The following is a 21,733-nucleotide window of genomic DNA, read 5'->3' as shown; positions in this document are numbered from 1 at the left end:
TTCTATGATAGTCCAGTAAATAAAAACATAATGCTTAATTGAATATTCTACAGGTGGTCTTACTAATATATATCAATTTTTAATAAAAAAAGACTCCTAATTACATCTGTCATACCTTGGCCTGCTATTACACATAGTGTTCTGATCACAACTAAGTCTTTCAACAAAACACTGTCATTAGCTACCCATAATTACTTGTCTTTTCAACTAACTAATTTCTCAACTAACTACCCTCCTCAGTGCTTCCAGCATCCTTCATTACGCACCTATCCTGTCAAAATAATCCAAGTTCACTTAACATTTTCCTGTTCGATAGGTCACTTCACTTGAGCTAGAACAGCAAGCTTAATCACAAGGCCACAAACATATTCAAGTGAGGCATGTGAAAATTTTAAGCTTAACTCACCTTTAAGCATATCGCTTTTGATAACTCATCTGTGTACGAGACTCACAATATGTACATTTTAACCCAATAAATGTTACTGCACAGAAATAATGCTACACAAGTGTTTTTTCAAATATTTATTTTTTTCACCTGCAAACTGTAGCAAAACATGATCAGCTTTATTATGCAGACAGGTATCCCTCTAACATTAGAGATTTAGGCATGTATAAATAGAAGAGCTCTTAGGAAAGGAAAACATTTTGAGAAATGAACAAACCTTCAATTTAACTTCATGACTTCCAATACCAATGGTTAAAATGTTGCTCATTCATTCCAAGAGATACAACAGCACCTTAAAGTGGCTGATCTATTTCCCAGTAACATTTTTCACATAACAATGTGTTAAAGTTACAAATACTGATATGCACAAATAGCTATTTTCTAAGAAAATTATGTACAGTACTGCAGCATAATGAATGTGGTATCTGCAATAACTTATTAGCCAATTTTAATATACATGATACCGCTACTTTTTGCCTGCCAGTTCACAGGTTCAAGGATATTACCACAGCCCTCTGTTTTGCACGTTATTACCTGGTGGGGGGGGTGTCATTTTCTTGGGTTTTGTGGTGCAGTTGGTTTTTTTTTTTTTAAGGTACACAATGCAGGCTTTTATTTTTACTTCTTAAAGACTTCTTTTGTGTTTAAAGCTAATATCAGTGAAACAAGACAACAGTGCAAGAGGCGCAGAGATGTTATGTGACCACATAAGAGTTCTTTTGGGTAAAGTGTCTGTAAGGCTATAAGAAAGGATTGGTTGATGAGCTTCCTGTTGGAAATTGTGCTGTTGGTGCACCAGCCTGGAGGAAAATGAAAGACAGACAAATATTTAAGATTTTTTTCCATATTGTAAGTCAAATGCAGGATATATAAAAAAACAACCTATTAGGAAATATTTCTGTTTCATGTTGCAGTGGGTTTTTTTTTGTTCTCCAAAATTATACTACTGTAAGAGCATGGTATACAAGTACCCGTGTTTTGATTTGAACAGCCTTAAAAATGTCATCATAATACTGAATTGCATTTAGGAGATTCACATGCTGCCTTCCCTTATCTGAAGCAAAAAACCCACACACACAACTTTGTGTGTCTCTAAATTAAGTGTTACAGATTATGCCTCTTCAGACATACAGAAGGTAGTATGCAACAACTCACTTACCATAAAAGGGTTACTAGATACTCCAACAGCTGCAACTTGTCCAAAAGGAGTTACTACAGGCTTTGCCTGTCCAAATGCAGCAAAACCTGCTCCTTGGAAAGATAAGTGAAAAACATGAATACTAGTAACCAATCTTTAAAGAGTTCTTCACTACAGCTCCCACACAAAAATAAGTAGAAGCTTGAACTTTTGATCCTACTTAAACACCATCAGGAACGTAAGTGTAAAAACATATGGCTGGACTTTTTGTTTGTCTTCAACTGTTCAGAACTAATCAATTCAACTTCTACATATGAACTTTTTTCAACGTTATTTTATCATTTAAACTTAGGGAGAAAGTACCTTCCAATTTTCTTTTGCCTGTGTTCTATGAAGTTAAAGTGTTACAATCTGTTGCAGACACTCTAAAAATGAAAACAAAACAATCCTTCTTGCATAAAAACCCTTTAAGCCTGGAAATACTTATAATTTCAGTATCAGATTACAGTAAAGTTTCAGTTATGTCACTGCACACAGCCAAGTCAGAAAGCTTGACCACAGAGCCAAAACAGAGTGTGGGAACTCCTCGTTAATATTATCAAGTTCATATAGAAATAAATATGCACCCATTATTACTGACTTACAGAGAGATCATTTTCTCTCTGTTTCCGATTTAAACAAGATTATCTAAAATGTATAGACCTACCATTTGGCTGCTGAGCAAAAGCAGTCTGTTGAGGGAAAGCTGCCTGGGTTGGGAACGTGGGCTGCTGGAAGTTGCCACTAAAACTAGTAGGAAGACTGTAGGAGGCAGGAGTTCCAAATCCTGCAGGCATGCTCATGGATGCAGTACCAAATGTTGCTGCTGGTAGGCAAAAAATAACATTCAATTATTTGTTAGAAGTCACTTTTTTTCATGAGACAAACTACTATAATGCCATGTTAAGAAAAGTCTCCTCATGCATCAGTGACCATACAAGAGTTAGGTTCAACTTCTACAGCCGCTGAACTGATTTGTTAGCTTGGATCACCACCAACTAGGTGCATAATTTACTTTTGCACTTTAAAAATGAACAGAATCATTTAAAATTTAATAGATCCAGCACATTCAGATATACTTTCTGAAAAGGAAATTATTTCTTTAAGTTCTCTGTTATCATATACCTCCCCCAGAGTTTTTCTGGCAAAAGTCTGTACACATCAGAAGCAAGCACTTTCAGGTAGCATAAGCCCCTCTGTTTTTCTGCTTCTTAGAAAAGCACAAAAGGATCTTCCTACTTCAAGCTGCATTACAGAAATTACAAGTGAAAAAAAAAAATCATAAGGCCTACATGCATCCCCTCTCTCTTCATCCCATCCTTAACGTCACTTTAAAGGAAATTAGGAAATTCTCACCATGCACATTATTTGCACATAAGTTCCAATTGCAAATGCTCTTGCTGTTGAGATAATACTTAAAACAAAAAAACCCAAAACTTTTCATCTGATTCTCTGCTGAACATTTCAAGTAAATAACACGCAGCTCATATGCTATTCCACATGCCTTCAGTAAATAAACAGGAGCACATCAAGTGCGATAATGTAGTAACAAAACCATTATTCAGTCTTTTGGGAGTTATTCTTGAAAGCAGGGTCATATAGACCCTTTTTGGTACAAACACCAGACATTTTACTATAGTTAAACATTAGACAGGACTTTTCTTCTGAAATGTTACAAGTTAGATTTTATGCAAGCTCAACTGTTTAAAAAACCAATATATTTAATGAATATAGCTTAATTATCAGTTGAAAATTTACCCCAAAAGTATTCAAGGGCAAGACATTATACATACATAAACTGTTGACAAAGTACATGCAAAACTAATGTACTAATATTGTTCTCATGTTAGAGTTAGCAGAGAAGCTATTCAACAGGAAAACTTGCTAAAACAGCAAACAAAACCACAAAATGAGCAGTGAACTGGGATATCCCAAAAGGCATCAAGCTACTGTTGGTAGAAACTTCAAGAGTCACCAAACTTGTTAGCATTATATTGTGACCATGTAGGCTATCAATAATGGTTTTGTTTTAGTTGCTTAATAGGTTGCCTATGTATGCTCTTCTCTCCCTTTGCCCAGTTGCCAAATACCCACACCCACTCCATTTTAAAAAATGGAAATTCTTCTGAAATTCTACGTGCAGAGAACCAGATAGCTATCAATAAGCTTTTACAAGCAAGAACAATTAGCCACAAGAAACTTGATACCAAATGTGGCCACCTACCAAAATGAGCCTGAGGAAATATGTGAGAGTGCATTGCTCCTGAGAGGCCTTATGGAAGCCACAAAGAGACCAGACAATGTCAAATCATTTATACACTCCTGAACAGTAATTTCTTCATTACATATATAAACATACACACATATATGTACCAAACAATTTGTCCATAGCATGACCAGCAATAGATTAAGCTAAGAAAACCATTAGAAATAAATGCTACAAAACAGATCTCCCATGTAACAAATAGTAAAGTTCATGCAGAAAGCAAGCTTAGCATACAAGTACAAGCTACAAGTTTACACCTTACACTAAAAAGGGTAGAATATTTGTTTATTTATAGTTATTATCTCTGTCACTAGTACATAACATCAGCATAGCTGCCAAAGGGTTGGAACCTCTGCAAGCCAAGGATAGCAGTTTAGAAGGTGAAAGGATAAACTTGCCATATGCAAACAAATTTTTCTAAAGAGGCTACAAGTTCTTAATGATCCAAAATAGCATAGTTAGGAATGGGATTAAAATAAGGAAAAAGATATTTTGGGCATTAAATAGCTGAACAAATTCAACTGCATAATATCTCAAAAGGGACAGAAAAGAGAATTCAGTTTAGCAGAGGACATGAATTTGATCAATTTGGTTTTAACTCAGCCTGATGAGTTGAATTCAACCTACCTACAACTTCAAGCAAAGCACAACTCAATATTAAAATGCATACATCAGCAGATTTAAATCTGTGGAAGTCCAGCCAACAGATAAAAGTGCCAAAGTTTAGCAGCCCCTTTGGAGAGGAAAATTAGCACAATCTATCAGTCATCTAAATCCAAGTTCAGTGTTTTAAAGAAAAGTTATTTTTTTAAAAAGCAATTAAGTTTTTGTCTATGAAATTCTGATTCCACAGAATCCTCCCCCAGAAAATTAATGTAATTCATGAGTGTAGTGATTAAACATGTTTTACTGTTGTAAAAGAGAAATAAATGACACTACCAATGTACTGAGTAAGTGGACTGGTGAGGAGCTAACAGCCCAAAAGCCTTGTCTCTCATGGTTCTAGCTCCAGCTATTTGGTTTTGAGGGCTTTCAGGACTTTGAAATAAGGAAAAAAATTAAAAAAAAAAAGCAAGTGTACCAGCTTAGTAGCAAGGTTTTCAAGATCCCTGATTTCAGGGCAACCTGCTATGAAGCATGCTTCAGAGCCAAGGTTATAGTCTTGGAAGTTACCCAACTGGTAATACACAGACTACACATAGCTTAGGTAGTATCAGAAGATCTTAAACAGATCATTTTGACGTTTTTCATGGCCACCATCTGAAATTCTAGGATTGAGCCAGAAACAGGAAAATAATGTCCTCAGCCCAATAAAAACAACATCACTGATCTCAAAAAAGTTGATTTCTGCAGCCTATTCATAAATGTTGTATTCTACATTGAACACATAACATGTCAAATAGACTAGAGAGATAATACAGAGAACCTTTAAGGAACAAATCACACAGCTATGAAAAAAAGAATCAATGCAAGTCTTGAAAGAGTTTCTCAAACACTTATTGGTTTTTTCCTAACCTGTTGCTCCTCGGCTATTGGTCTGGAATGGATTTGTTGAAGGTGCCACTGGGGCAACAGGGGCAGCTACAAATGGATTTGTGGAAGGTGTTGCTGAAAGATTAAAAACAATTTATTAAATAAAGTCTTTAAAAAAACAGCCAATCTGACTCACATTCTGCATAAAAGCTGTATAAACAGATACATAAATATCTAAAGTTACATGAAAAATTGGGAATCGATAATAAAATGCTTAATTTGAAATGCATCACAAAACCAGTACTTTTTGGCATCCCTTAGTAACTTCAGTATCACTAGTGTCAAAGTACAGCACTATCAACTACAAATTAGTAAGATGTTTGCTTACAGTCCACAAAAGGTGTTATAACACTTATATACCTCCAAATGGAGCAGGCACACTCGAAGACGCAGGCTGTGTCTGTGCAGTAGCAGCCACGGGTACTGTTCCAAAAGCATTGCTGAAAATAATTCATACATTCAGTGAAGTCAGAATTGCTTGTTTAACAATTAAATACGATTTACAGTTATTGTTGGCATGTAATATAATAGAAAAGCAATGCTTAGGTGCAGTTTGCAAACTGCAATATAATTCACCGATGCCAAGAACTGAGCCCCTGATACCAGGGTCAAAGACTATAACTAGTGCTGAGCAATGAAAAGTCATCTCCTCCAACAGCAGGAGAAAGAACATTGAACAGAGGCTACCAGCATAAAGACTGCAAAGCAGAAGCTTTAGGGGCACTTGCAACACCTAGCAGAGCTATAACAGGCATTTGGTATTTGTTACTATAATGATCTAAAAAAGTAGTTGTGTTTGGTACTATTTACATTATAAATAGTTGAATAATTTTTTTGCCAGGGACAATGCCATCATTCTCAGTATGCATGCAAATATTCTGTACAGGAAAGTGTTACCATCTAACAGGTTTAGCACGTAATGACTAGAAAGGTGCAGAGAACATTCTGCTGACAGAAATTTTATCTTAATAATATCCTATCAGACAGTACTGCTATTATATAAAACAAAGGATGCAGTTTCAGTAGTACCTCTAAACTCATTCAACATTTCCCCATTTAGATATGAAATAAAACCAGATTTGATAAACAACTTTGAGCTACTTTCCTACATATTGCTGAAGTCCATGTAGAAAGTCAGCTACTTTTAACAAAGTACCTGCTAACATTACTGGTGGAAGTATACGCGTTACTAGAGGTTGCTGTGGAGCTGAACACGCTGTCCAATTCTGCTAGAGCCGCATACTTGTCTGAAGATGCACTTGACTGATTTGGGGCTGACAACGCAGGACCTGCTGATGCTGACACTACTGTACTGAAGCCACTTCCTTGCTCACCAGCACCTCAAAAGAAAGAAACCAGATTAAAAGCGATGAAGATGGTTTCACTTTCTGCCCTGCCAATGTTGAAAGCTAAATGAAAGTTCATGGACAGTTTAAATTTCAGACTTAAAAAATTAAATATGTACTAAGACATACAGGAAAAAAAATGTTTAACAAGTCATTAGCTATTAGCAAAGTGCCATACTTCTATAGATAGTTTGCAGCTCCAAAGAGCCTCTGGTTTCCCTGGAAAATAACTCAATACTACCGCCATCTTCAACTAGAAAATTTAACAAACATACCCTCAAACAATCTATTTGTAGAACAAAGCTCTGCATTACACACCAACACAAGTTTTTACACACCATTTGAGAAGGAAAAAAGTTACAGAATAACTATTTTTTTCTCCTTAACTTAAAATCAACTAAATCCAAGTATCACTGCTACTAGTTTATAAAAAATTCAGGTCAAATCTTTTTGTGGTAGAGAGGTAGGAAAGCTACTCTAGCAGTTCTCTGCAATAGTTGTAGCTCTCCATTCAAGAGCTTTTACTACAGGTTTTTGCACAAATATAAAATACATATTTATATTTTTATGTATTTTCACCATTGCCATAATAATTATTTAGGTATTTCCACTTATAGTTATTCATCTTGATAGGAAGTAGGTTCCCAAAAAGCAGTCTTCTGATGACATCCTTCTGGAGCGATGTTAGTCTTAAAACTTTTATCTTAACATATTAAGGGTACACTGACACAAAATTCTACTGATAAAGAAAGGACATTTTGAAATACAGTTACTATTTTGACAAGAACAGCCACCCTTGCGGTAAGGATACACACATAGAATAATCATGTCAAAAAAAAGTTTAATACCTTGCCCTGCACTGAAGATATTATCTAAATTAGCAAGAGCTGCATATTTGTCAGCTGACTGGAGATTGAGTTTATTCACTGCAGCTTTACCGGCTGCAGCTGCTGTTGCATTGCTCTGAGAAGCATTGAAGGCTCCAAAATCAGCACTGGAGGATTTGGGGAAGTTATCAAAGTGAGCAAAGTTAGCATTCACTGATCCAGCACTTCCACCTGTAACAAATTAAGTTAAACACAATCAACACTCCAAAGGTAAAAAAAGCCTCTCCAACTGTAATTGACAGCACAATAATCCCACCTCTTTGTGGTTCGTGAGGCAACGTGTTCCCCCATCCCATGCTACACATAAGACCCTTTCCCGTTTCCTTCAAAGTTACATTGGGTCATCAGAAAAATAAAATTTTGTATTTTTCAGTCTGCAGATCAGGGACCAAAAAAACTCCCAAGCTTCAACAGCTTAAATCACAGTTGTAATTTGATCTTGAAAAACTATATGCTATTTATTAGCTGTTAAAGTAATTTCAACAATACTATTTTGCTAGAAAAATAAGCTTTTGTCTGACTAATACTCAAAATACAGAAGCTTCATTTTTCCTGTCATGTGTTTAATGAATAGCTACTATTCGCATTTACTTAATGGTACAATGTTTAACCATTTCAGATGTCAGTCATTGTTCTAGGCAAAAAACAATGCCTAGAAGTCCAAGAGTAGTATGATTTCATGCCAAGGTTTAGAGAGATAGTTTGCGTCTCTGTTCTCAGATTTTTAGACTACATCCAATCAGGAAAGAGGTGAGGGGGAAGACACAACACAGCTCTTTTTATACCAAGTCTCCACTGATGTCAGAGATACATAAATCAATTTTTAACATCTGACTTAGGTCCACACAACTGAACTTCAGTTCAAATACAAAACCACGAGCTTCCATCTCTTCAGTGTCCAGACAATTTAACCTAGGTAGGTCATGTACTTAAATTTAAATGAGTTGTCCCATTAAGTGTATCACATTTTGTAACAGCTGGTTGAGGATTCTACTCATACTACAGAACACACAACTTTCTAATAGCATAATCAATAAGTTAAAACATATGCAACGGTAGGAATGAAAATGCTATGCTACAATGGCATAAAATGAAGCAAGCTGAATTTTCCACTGCGTGGAACTTACTGTGCACAGCCTGGAGAGGAAAAGCTGAAGTAAATTCACCAAAACTGCAGCTAGATGAAAGCGTTCTGAACGCTGGACAGCCAGAAATTGTGTGTGGGTTAAAGTTAACATAAGAAGGGAGAAAGAAAATTTGAAAAAAAAGTTTAAAATGACACCACACTCAAAAGAAAAAAAAAAAAGGAAAAGAAAGTCAGTCAGCCAAAGATCTAGACAAACAGCAAGTGTAAGCTCAAGCAGAAGTTCTAAGCATGATCAAATTAAAGGAAAGCAAAATAAATCTTAGCAATTGGCTCTACACATGAAGTCAAACATACTGAAGTGTGTGCATATGTTATACATAAGCATAGACACACACTTTTTTTGGTACTGTGATGTGCTTTCGGGTCATCAGATAAAGAGTCAATTCAATATTTATCAAAAGCAGGATGGTTTACTCTTTTCATAGTTATTTCAGGTGTAGAGCTAACAAATATAGTGCCATAAATCAGACTTCTGAGTATTAGCAAAAAAAAAAAAGAAAAAAGAAAATCAACACAAACACAAGGAATTCATTTTGAGTTTCCCCAGAGCTTCAGACGGCTTGATTGCGTTAAAGCAGGCAGATGCAAGAAATAAACTCAAGTACCTTCCAACATAAAGGTAAGGATTATTTCAACTAAGTATTAATTAAAAGTGCTAGGAGTTCTACCTGTATTTTGGGGCTGAAAAGAAGACTGACTTGCTGTGGGGAAACCTCCAAAATTACTCGAGCCACTAGACTGTCCAAATGCATCAAAGTTTGCAAAACCTGCATTTGCAGAGTTCTGCGCTGTAAATTGCAAAGGAACAAAACATGTTAATGGATATGGGAAATAAACACAAAACCGGATGTATTAACTGAACTCATGGTCATGACAGCCTTCAGGAGTTATATCCTACCTTGTAATTTGTTTTTACATGGAAAAATTATACATGACACTTCACAATTGAAAGTTGTCTTTGAATAAGCTTTCACAAATCACCTTCACAGAGCTGTACCAGTTAACACTACTTGTCTCCTCCTCACATGTGCTACTACTCACAACTGCATGACCTGATGAAGCCCAGTTCAGCTTAGCCCTCGAGTGTTTGCAATGGTGACTGGTCAGAGACACACAGCCAAAAAGTACAGAATACCAGATGTACACCTGTAGAACCCAAACCAGGTAGCACTCTAATTGCTAGTTTCCAGAACTAGAATTTGTGGTCTAACTGAACATTTCTTTGGGAATAAAAATTAGAAGGTATTCTTGTAACACACTGACAATTTGAATTCCTCATATACAAAATGTTTCTTCCTTGAGCGAATTTAGTTTGGCACCACTTGAATAGTTTTGGTTAGGTTTATAAATTCATTTCACTGGAAAATTCAGTTTTTAAAAAATTAAAATCAGAGTACAGAAATATGGAAAATCAATACCAATGTCAGGAAAACAGCATTCATAGAGCATATCCACAAAATAAAATCCAAGAAAATTTCAAACAGAATTCCAGTTTTTGCCTTCCTTTCATGCCATACTATAGGAGAAAATAAAAGTTAACACTCATCTGACTTCAAACAGCGGGACATTCAAGCATCTATAGATTCAAGAGAAATTGCATTGCAGCTTTGATTGATTGATCAGCTCCACAGAAAGTATTAAACATTGTTATAAGCAAGGAAGTAAGGGGAAAAAAAGGCGTTTTTAATCAAATGCAAACCAAACTCCTATATACAGGTAACTTGAGTTAATATCTAAAGAAAGCCCACAAAACACCTTCTAGAATAACAGATGGCAATACATTATATTTTTCGGTCAGGATTTGTTTATTCTGGAGGGATTTTGCAAGTTAAGTATATACAAAAACAATAAGTTACTCTGATTGTTTAAGTACTGTTACTTAATAGCCAGATGCTAATAGAAAGTTGCATTATTCACCTAATTTCTATTAAAAAAGTATCTGTACTACATATTTATAAACCAAAAGGACATTTTTATACAAACTACTACATTCCACAATGCTGCTAATATAAACGAAAGTGCAAATATTTCCTTTCACAGGGGATATTGGGAGAGAGGGTGAGGTTTGACTCTACTTGACACTACTTTTTATTAGAAGCATGCACGCATATTGGGTTTACATGGCATGGTTTTGGTAGTTGGGGGCTGCAGGAGTGGCCTCTGTGAAATCAGAAGCTCAAAAACAGACCTGCTGTCGCCCAAAGCTGAGGCCATCAGCAATGCTGGTGGCATCTCTGCGATAACATATTTAAGAAAGGGTAAAAACACTGTGTAACAGCTGTGAGAGAGAGTAGTGAGAAAAATGCGAGAGAAACAGCCCTGCAGACCCCCAGGTCAGCGTAGAAGGAAGGGGAAGAAGTTGCAGGCCCGGAGCAGAGATTCCCTGGCAGCCCATGGAGGCCCACGCTGGAGCAGATCCCCACCTGCAGTCCGGGGACGACTCCATGCCAGAGCAGGCAGAGATGCTGTGAAGGAAGCTGGAGCCTGTGGAAAGCCCATACTGGAGCAGGTTTTGTGGGAGGAGATGTGACCCTATAGGGGGCCCACACTGGAGCAGTCCATGCCAAAAGGCTGTACCCCATGGAAAGGGCTCAGGCAGGAGCAGTTTTTTAAGAACTACAGCCTGTGGGAAAGGCCTACATTGAAGAAGTTTGTGAAGGGCTGCATCCCACTGTGGGGAGGGACCCCACAGCAGAGCAGGGGAACAGCATGAGGAGGAAGAATTGGCAGAGATTAAGTGGTATGAACTGATTGCAACCCCATTCCCCATCCCCCTCTGGAGGAAGAGGTAGAAGAGTCAGGAGTGAAATTGAGCCTGGAAAGAAGGGGTGAATGTGGTTTTAGTTTTGTTTTTCACTATCCTACTCTATTATTAACTGACAATAAATTAAGTTAATCATGCCCTAGTCAAGTTTGTTTTGCCCATGACAGTAACAGGCAAGTTATCTGCTGGTCCTTATCCTGAATCACAAGCTTTTTCATTGTATTTTCTCCCTGCATCCTGCTGCAGTGGGGGGAAGGAGAACAGTTTGGTGGGCACCTGGTGGCCAGCCAAGGTCAACTCACCACATCACGAGAGTCAACAAGGGGGGGCTGAGGGAGAAATCAATGACAAAACAAGGTTTTGGGAAAGTTCTGTCCTAAAATGTTTGCCTTTAAATTATGCAAGGAGAAAAAGTTGACACAAGTAGAGGAAAAATAGTTTCTATTATTATGCCATCTGTATTAGTTCAAACAGCATTCCACAGACTTCAACTCCAAATTCCACAATTTGTTTTGCTTGTGTTTTTTTTTTTTTAACCCAGTACCCTTTAAAAGGAATATATTAAGAATTCAATTGCACCTTACTGTAAAATGGAAGTGATGCTTTCATCCTGATGCATCAGTTGGCTAGGGGATGCTCAGAGACTGATATTTAATTGACCAAATAGGATTAACTACATAAATGTCACTCCTAGAATTGTGACAAAATTTTTCATTTTAACTACTCACACAAACAGAATACTATGTCAAGACTCTTAAATAAAATACCTTGTGGATCTAGATTAAAAACTGGAATGTATTACATTGCAGGTCACTTAATTTTATTGCATCAGCTGACACAGAAAGTATGATTTGCAAGTGGGCCCATGTTAAAACATTAGAGCTCTAAAGACTCTTCTCCAGAGTATTCAGATGTTAATCTTGCTTTATTTTATGTGGTAAAGTTTAAACCTATGACCAGGTAAGACCTGTACTTCCCTGTACCTGAACAATATGTAGATTGGCAATTCCAAAATTCAGCTCTTCACACAGAAACCCAAGGAACCCTAGGAACTGCAGTGGACTGCAGGATGGCATAGATTTACAACTGCTGTTGTGACTGCAGATCAACAAGGCAGTACAAAAGCTAGCTGTCTAAAGCTTGCTCAAGTATGACAGCACCAATCATGGCAATGCAAGCTGCCCCTACAGCCTTCACATAGTTTCTTCTGTGAGGTTTGCACTACCTCATGTGGAAGAGGCACAAAACACTGCAAAATAAAAAAACCTGAAGTCCACATATATTCAATTACAAAACTGAAAATAATTCTCTAGAAGACAATAACTACACCATACTATTTTATTTCTTCTAGGTAAAGCCTCTTCTCCATTGTTACCTATAACAGAATTGTGCTCTGTCACTATGTCTTTTTAATATCTTTTGTGCAGGTCTTCTATTCTATGGTTTATAGAAAGTCTACATGCCAAAAATGTTTATCTTTTTTGTCATTATTACCAGTTTCTAAACTACAGACAGAGAACAGTTATCTATTATCATCTTCAAAAAATCTCATCGTTTTGCAGAAGTTATGTAACTCTGTAAATTAAATACAGATAGTAAATGTATTTCTGCCTTCAAGATGCAACAATGTCCTGAGTCAGCTTAGTACATTAGAAAACTCCAAAAAAATGGAACGTATCAAAAGTTGCATTTCCTGCATAATTTTCAAGCTTTATATCTACACTTTACAAACCACAGCACAAGCTTGTTAATATTTTCCTACCAGCTGCTGCACTCAGTTGTGCCTTAATTGCAGAAACAGTAACTTATAATGGAAGACCTTAAATTTGCCGGTGCTCTTCAGTGATTTCTTTAGTTAACCATAGCATACATGAAGGGAAAAAGAAAAGTCCATCCCCTGTAGGCATAGAGAAAACCAAGCCCTAACACAAGAACATTGGATCATAAACTTTGAGAATGTAGTGCTGGACTAAGTGCAAGTTCTTCCATCCTCTGCTGTAGTGTGTGATTACTAACAAAAATTACATGTTTATACAGCTCCTTAAATGAGTATTTTAAACTCATTTTTGCCAAAGTTGGCAGGCTGATCAACCCTCCTTGTGTTCCAAAGGGAAGAGTCTAACATTTCATTATTAGTTTCAGTTAATACTACCCTGTGGTTACTACACACAGAACAAGCCTTACAAGTGTTTTAATCTAGGAAGTCAGAAAACATCTTCAGATAAACCAGCCTGCAATACACAGTCAGCTACTGCATGCTCAGAATTAGATTTCTGACTTTTAGAAACTCATTTACCAGCCCCGAAACTGTTTTGAGTTTTAAAATTTGGGGAAAGGAGTCATGGGAATGACCACCATGGTTAATTACTGAAACAGAAAAGCAGTCAGTACAGCTGAGTATTCCTCAATTTTGATTTTCAGCACTTACTTCACCCAGAAATTAGCAAATTCTTTCATATGATTATATTTATTCTGGAATGTTCATATCGCTTTTTACCCTTTTAAAAATCACCCAGCAGAGATGCAGTGGAATTTTACCCAGATTTGGAACACAGTATTGAAATACTGTTTTAATGGAATTTTCATCTCCTGAAACCCACAAAGAGTAATTAAGTGTATATAAATATAGAATTATTCAGCAACCAGTTTGGAAAGAATAAGTTATTAGAAAGAAATATCCGTAGCCTCTCCAGTAACACTGCACAACACTGGCCAGTCAGCACAAGTTCCCCCTGTTAAACATGCCTCCAAAAACATGATTAACATGAAATCTTACGTTAAGGATTTTACAAAATAGCCAGTTACTTCACAATTATTTTTTTTTTTTAGAAGGTTAACTTTGAGAAAGCCTTGAAACTTTGCTCAGCTCCTCAGGTGTGCCTTAAGTCCCCTCTGTCACACTTCCTCTCAGCTGCTAACAATTTCAGGACTGATTTGCAAGAAATCTTATTCTTGTTGGCTTAGCAGTATCACAATTTCTCTCAGAAAAACTGGATGAAAAGGCCATTCAGACAAGGCAGGCAAAGGTACTTTCCCATAATTACAATGCAAGTTAACAACAACATACTTCAGCAACCACAGAATCAACTTTTTCTTTAGGATAGACTTTCATGCTCAAGATCTTTGGCTGAAAATAAACCCTGAGGGCTCAATATATTTTACTAAAGTCATTCGTTAAGAATTCAAGGCCTGCCCCCATCCTCAGTCAATACATATGCTCAAAGCTTGTTTATTCTTCCTGAAACTACAGAGTGCTACCCACATGGGTAGTATTCAGTTTTCAAATAGACACACACACAAAAGAGGAGGTCATTCTTTAAACTGAGGAAGCCTTTGTTTTTCTCTTAACAAATTGACAGTTATTGTCAATGCATTTGAACTCCCTTAAAGTCTCTGTATCTGCTTTCTTTCCATGAATGCTCTTCCTAATAATTTTCCGAAAGAAAACTGAAGGTCTAATATCAGCTTCTCCCTATGTTCTGTTACTCATCCTCTCACTCTGTCCCCGAAAGAATTTAAAGTTCTAGTAGAAGGCAGAAACAGTCTAATTATACATATCATAGATAACAGCTATAGCAACTCCCACTTCATAAAGCAGGATTATCAGCCTTTATATCTTCAACCTTTCTTTATAAAGACCTAAAGGAAATCTTGAGCAATACAACATACTCAAGGCACAGAAATTACATACACCTCATGAAGTTTAGACTAGTCATCAAAAATTAAAACTGCATTTTATACATTTAAAAGGGATACACTGCTCAGAATACTTACCTGTATGACTGTTGAAGTGTGCAAAATTAGCAAAATTTGCTGTAGCCGTTGACTGAGGAGGAGCAGCAGCAAAGATATCTGAGCCAAGGTCACTGAGGAGGTCAAATTGTTTCTTTTCTTGTTGCTGCTGTCCTTGAGATCGAACTACAACAGGAGACTACACACAACATTTCAATTAGCTAATACAAAAGAGTTGATCTTTTATCACACTGGTTTTTGCAAAATACTAGAAGGATAGACTAAGCATATTTCTTTAACAAGCCATTTACTCCTAAGTTTAAGATGCTGTGTACAGCATCCTCCTACAGGCCCTGCTCCTATAGTACAAGGAAGACAATCTATTTATGCTACTATGGTGGCTTTTAAAGGAATTCTAATTTCACAAGTTGGAAAATAGTTTTTCACTGTATTCTGAAAAAATCTTTAGAATTCAGTATAGGGAGAAAAAAATAGAAGAATTTCATAGCAAGGTTGCAAGCTGCAAATTTCTACTGTTTGAGTCTTATGAGGTCCATTCAAGGGTTGCCTGTATCCTAAAGGCAAAACAGTTTTTCAAAACGATCTGCCCTCCAATATCTAAGTACATAATGTTGTTTGGCTTTACATAACAGCATACTGACACTCCCTGAAAGCCACTTGACAAGACAGTTACAGAATGCATAGGAAGTAATAATGAACATGCATGCTTTTCATCCACATATTCACAACTAATCTCGCATTAGGTTCAAAGTTTTTAGAAGCCAATCTGCAAACACCTGTATACCTTCAGCAAAATACATAAAGTTGTCTTTAGTGATCATATTATTAGGTAACAGTTGCTATTGCAAGAATTCTTGTGCCACTGAAAGAGGAAAAAATACTGCTGAAGAGCTCTGTGCTCTTCAGCTCTGTCATTACTCACTTGGCTAGGTGTGCCCTTGTTTAAGTGCAGTGTGGGTGCAGCTTCTCCCAAGAGAGATTTGAGTGGCTTCACCTCAGGTGTGCTGCTTGTACTACTAGCAGAAGACCCCGATATGGATGCATGGACTGATGCCACCACCTTTGCTTGCTCTGGAGGAACATACCTACATTCAAAAAGAGCAATGGTTTTCACAAGTTTAACATGAAAAGTTCCGCTCAACATTCATAAGAATAAAGCGAGAGAACTGGGAGATCTCAGCATTGCGATTTTAACCACTAACCCTGCAACAAATTCTATCAGTAGTTTGCAAAATATCCATTATTTAAATACGTCAGGTATTTTTTTTAAATGGACTAGAATTCCAAATCATCAATATTTTATAGCACTTATTAAATACAAACCACACATCTTCCACCTCCTAATAAAAGCCTGCAAAACTCTTACTTTACACTGCTGCTGACATACCCTTAAGCCATTTGTGTTCTATCAATATGAACTACACATTGAGAGACTTCTTTAAATTGTTTATCTTCTCTGCTGCCTGTAAGAGCTCTGAATAAAGTCCAGAATTCATTTTACTTTACAGAGCTGTGCAATCTAGTCCAAAAAGCACACAAGAAGGAAAGCACATTCAAGAACGTGAGTTGAACAGTCCATATTCACTTCTTGTCATAGAGGCAATTTTTATAATTGTAAAGCTATCTTACCATCTTTTCTTTTCATATTTTTCCTGTAGAAATTCCTTTACTTTCTGTGGATCCCTGAAGTCTGGAATTGCTGATGATCTATCATCAAATAGGCCTAGCCAAATCTGTTTGCACACCTTAAAAAACCAAACATGGATCAATCAGAGAAAATATCTTACTTCAAAGTCTATTTAAGTTTACAATTGTTAATACATCAAACCATTAAAAAGTGTGTGGCTGCACATTTTTTGTTCCAGACTGAGCTTTAACAGCTGACTGGTGCACCATGTACTGGTCTAAATACTTAAAGTTTAAAGACCATCTGTCACAGTAGGGCAAGCAAATCCTAGCATCCAATTTTACCATCAAATACTGCTTTTACAAAATATTTGTAAAATGTACTCATGAAGGGACAAAGCACTTGATTTTTACTTGTGATCCTTAAGACGCTTCTCCTTCACCTAATTCTACACATTCCCTTACCTGTACTGCAGTGTTTAAGCTGTTTCAAGAGATTCCATATGCCATAAGTCCCAAATGGTAGTTTTTAAAGGATCTGAGGTTTAGTGTTTATAGTTACTATTTGAGTATAGGAACTTCTTAAACAGCCTTTCTTATCATGATGCAGCTCCTATGTTATCATATACATTTAATTTGATGGAGGGTATGAGAGAAGAGGGGGAAGAACTCTTGCTCTGCTTTAATTTTATAATTGTAGCTGTAAGTGAGCAAAAGGTGAACTAATTACAAAATTCTCAGTATGTTAAGCTTCAATTCCTGATCAAAACAAGAGGAAAGGTGACTGTTCTCAAAACAAAACATAGGAGTTGTCACACTTCAAATGGTTTCTTTAAGCACTTAAGACTACTCTGCAAGTAACCTGAATATGCACCCAAACGATAAACCAAACATTAGCTATCCTCTAATAGGTCATTTTGAAGATTGCTTAGGATTAGAGAGATGAGACAGCACAAGTATGTATTTCATACTTGATGTCTCTATTTTATACAGCCTGCTTGCATGTCCAACACTCCACAGTCCTTATTGTCATCTACTAATAGAGGGAAACAACAACAATGGAAAGAGATCTAATGATCAAAGGATAGCTCTATATTAATGATTTAAATACTCATCTAAAAACAAGATCAGTAGTTCCTACTTCAAGTAAACTCAGCCATTCAGCATTCATTCGGCAACTGTACTCCACAAAAGGGTTAAGTTCAATCACTGATTTGAGTTCACAAATTTAAACAGTCATTATTTGCAGTAGGGCAACAGATGAAATAAACTGAAAGTATTTGTTTAATACTTCTTCATACAAATTTAGAAGATATAAACTTAGTCAAAAAATTCACAATTGTGTTCTAAAATAATAGCAGCATGAAGCACTATTTTAATAGTAGCAATCTTTCACCTAAGCGCTACTTCTTGCTGACAAAATTTATGAAGTCAGAACATTTATGAGTATAGCTTTAAATACATGCAGTGGATAGTCTGATGTGGGCCAGCAGTAGTGTTTCCATACTTCAGATTTGGGAGTATAAGTGTACCAACTAGCAGTCATGATTGCTAGGAAGAAAAGAAGTCCTGTTTGTGGCTAGTTACAGAATACCTAGCAGGCAAGAGTTGGAGGAGTCCAAATCTACATAGTTCCCCACCAACTCCAACTTCCATATTGGGAGGAACATCAGGAAACACTGAAGAGGAGAAAAAGTTGTGCCTCATTTCAGACAAGCAGAAATACAAGTGTTAGAACAGCCCCTACTTGATCCTGCACCTAGCAGGATAACACTCAGGGCTGTACCGTGATGATTAGTCTGCATCCAGCCTAAGTGAATGAAAGAGGAGGTCCTCTTGCCCATGCATATCAGGCTATGAAATTACTCCACCTTCTCCTACCACCCAAAACAAGTCAGATCAAAGAAACTCATCACAATTACCATGTCTCTAGTATCACTGAAACCTGTACTGAGATCAACTCACTGCAACAGTCAAACCATAACCTAGTTTTTCACCTTTGTCCCTCCTAGTTTTCTGCTTCATCTTCATCCTGAACTGCCTACGGTGAGGGGAAAATGAAAAAAAAAAACAAACAAAAACCACACATCCCCAAAAAACCACCAACTCCGTGTCAAATAGTCTCAAGCCTTCCTGACCACACAATTTCTGGGAGAAATCAGAAAACAAGGTCCTGTGTGACTTTAGATCATTACCAGCTATGGAGCTACAGTAGATAACAGTTCTATGAATATGCAAACAGGTACAAAGGACTGTGCTGTCCAAATGCATCCTTGGTTTAAAATGATGCAAGCTTCTTAAAGGTATCAATTCTTGCATTGCAATTTTTGCAAATCTTCAGAAAGTAGGCTTCCAAAAGTGTTTCCTGGAGCAACCAATTTCTTCTAAATACCTGAACACAAAAGCAGTAACAACTGAAATATGCCTTAAGTCACTATTATATTTTATTTAATTAAATCTGCCAGGCACTCTTTATCAGTTCTCTGTTACCAGTAGCACAGAGAACAGTATTACTAATGTGCAACACACACCACCACACAACCACCAAGCAAAAGAACCTAGACTTAGTCACACATGCTTCAGCAAGAAGTTCTCATTTTAGAGTTTGAAAGCAATAGCTATACAAACACAGGTTAAAACATTTACCACACCAGAGATGCAAATTAAATTTCACATAAGTTTCTCTACCTAAAGAGTTCTCAGAGAAAGTATAATTTCTTAAAGTCTTAAATACAGACAAGTCCTTTAGAAAGCAAAATTTTATAAAGCTTCAATATCACACCAGAAACTATTAAAGGCACCATTTTGTCTATTTCTGTCTGAATTACCACACAATGCTTTGAACATCAACACCCGTTCCAAGCAAGCATTCAGAACACAATGAAAGGCCCGTTGTCTCTCCTTGTTTGCTGGTGACCTGTATGCTCTTTCTAGCTATACTTTTGTTACTATCATCTGACTTGACAGGAATCCACAATACTGCGTTGATCATGCTTCAAGCAAGCCATAATATACAATTTTCAGCTATCTACAAAAAAGCAAGCGGCAGTGTGCTGTGCAATACCATAGGATGAAATCAAAATTGGAAATCAAAATAAAAAATACTGTCAGAGACAGAACTTGCATCATCACTGTTGTTTTTTGAAATACTTATCTTTCCATAGTCTTAAAAAAGTCACTAACAGTACCGAATCTTGTGCAAAGAAAAGGTTGCTGTGAGAAATGTGAATATTTTTACTGATCAGGCCATCATATTTTTTATTTCAAAGCTATTTAAAAGTTACTGTTATGATAAAGATCAGGAAATTTATGCCATACAATTTGCTGTTGACTTATGGTGGGGAATGATCACTCAGCATTTACATCTTTGGTACCCTGATTACTCGCCACCAATCACAGCTTTTAAATCCACTGTCGGGATTTGACAGCACTTGAAACACTAAAGATTAATTATAACAAAAAAGTAGAAATGTAGAAAAATCAAATTGGAAACTTTAGCTGCCAATACTTCAACAGGAGCTTCAGTTCTATGTTCTGTCTGACCTCACAGCTGCCTAGGCAGGACATCTGAACAAATTAGCACACAGTTATTCACAGCACATGCTGACTCTTGCCCAGCCATTACTTGCAGGACAAAGAGAAAAAGTGTAAAAAGGCAGTAACAGACATAAATCTGCACAAAACGAAGCTTTAAGCGACCAGTCACTCTACTAAACATGAAAATTTCATTTTCCAATACAAAATTACTATTAGAAAAAAAAGTAGTAATTTTCAAAAGCAGCAATGATTCAGAATAATACATGCTTTGAGAAATTTGAATTTGATATCCCAAAGAGTACGTATTTCAAAACACGTCTCTATTCTAACTAATCCGTACATAAATCAGACTTGCAGAGCTGATTCAGAAAATGCTGCTGCCCAAGTTTCATGATACATCTTAAGCTCCATTTAACAGAAATACTCATTCCTTTGCTTTCACAGGTAATACATGAACAAACATCCCAACTCACCACAAAGTTACACAACATTACTATTAAGGTACCAGGCCTAAAAATTCTATGGCTTTCCGAAATCCTTCTACATCACACCATCTTCTTGGGGATACTCTGGTTCAGCCATTTAATATTAATATTGTTCTTTTTGCCACATCAACACAAATAAGCCTCTGCTCAAAAGAGGCTTTTATTCACCAAAAAGCCTTGCTATACTCCTCCTTTTGATAACCAAAGCTCTATTAAACAAAACACTCTGCTTAGAGGAGAAGAGCCTGGCAAACTGGAGCCAAGAGTAAACATTCAAGTTATGTGGAAGCCCCTAGAAACAGTGGAACATATCCAACAATCCATAATCATTGTCCACTGTCCCTGAAAAGTATAATTAGTCCATTAGTCCATGTCCCACTGGTTCACCAATGCAGCAAGAAGGAAAAAAAAAAAGACAGCATTGAAGTCAGAATGATTAAGCATATGCAGCATTTGAAAGTCTACTTTTGTTGAACGGTTGACAGAAGCTAGACTTTGAAGTTTTGTTGCCTCCACTATATTGTGGGAGCTGCAAAGTAACAAGACAAAACAAAGTTCTATCTTGTCAGGCAACAATAAGTATAAAACGAGATTCAGCAGTTATCTTCATGAAATTTAAAAGCTCATGAGAACCTTTCTACAACTGGTTTGGGAAGAACAGGACCTGTTCTCTGCCAACAAGCTCCAATCCTGCAAGGGATGTCATTAGACATTTGGCAACTAGATACTGGGAAGTTCAGAATTAGATCCACAAGTACAGCATGAAG

The 21,733-nt window shown here is 36.7% G+C and overlaps 1 protein-coding gene across 1 annotated transcript in view; it reads right to left on the bottom strand.

The window, feature by feature from the left end:
• Positions 1-506: 506 nt before the first annotated feature.
• The window catches only part of AGFG1 (ArfGAP with FG repeats 1), a 26,572-nt gene continuing 5,345 nt past the window's right edge, over positions 507-21,733 (bottom strand). Inside the window, exons 2-13 of the mRNA XM_009708630.1 lie at positions 16,948-17,063; positions 16,241-16,403; positions 15,340-15,496; positions 9,470-9,589; positions 7,616-7,825; positions 6,578-6,761; positions 5,782-5,861; positions 5,404-5,496; positions 3,847-3,894; positions 2,290-2,448; positions 1,605-1,696; positions 507-1,245 (exon numbers count right to left, since the gene is read on the bottom strand). Of these exons, the coding sequence (XP_009706932.1) occupies positions 1,186-1,245; positions 1,605-1,696; positions 2,290-2,448; positions 3,847-3,894; positions 5,404-5,496; positions 5,782-5,861; positions 6,578-6,761; positions 7,616-7,825; positions 9,470-9,589; positions 15,340-15,496; positions 16,241-16,403; positions 16,948-17,063 (1,482 nt within the window). The 3' untranslated portion in view covers positions 507-1,185. The remainder of the gene's footprint in view (positions 1,246-1,604; positions 1,697-2,289; positions 2,449-3,846; positions 3,895-5,403; positions 5,497-5,781; positions 5,862-6,577; positions 6,762-7,615; positions 7,826-9,469; positions 9,590-15,339; positions 15,497-16,240; positions 16,404-16,947; positions 17,064-21,733) is intronic.

Source organism: Cariama cristata, unplaced genomic scaffold (genome assembly GCF_000690535.1).
Source record: "Cariama cristata isolate BGI_N322 unplaced genomic scaffold, ASM69053v1 scaffold38919, whole genome shotgun sequence".
In the NCBI taxonomy this organism is placed as follows: Eukaryota; Metazoa; Chordata; class Aves; order Cariamiformes; family Cariamidae; genus Cariama; species Cariama cristata.
This window is presented reverse-complemented; position numbering and strand designations above follow the sequence as displayed.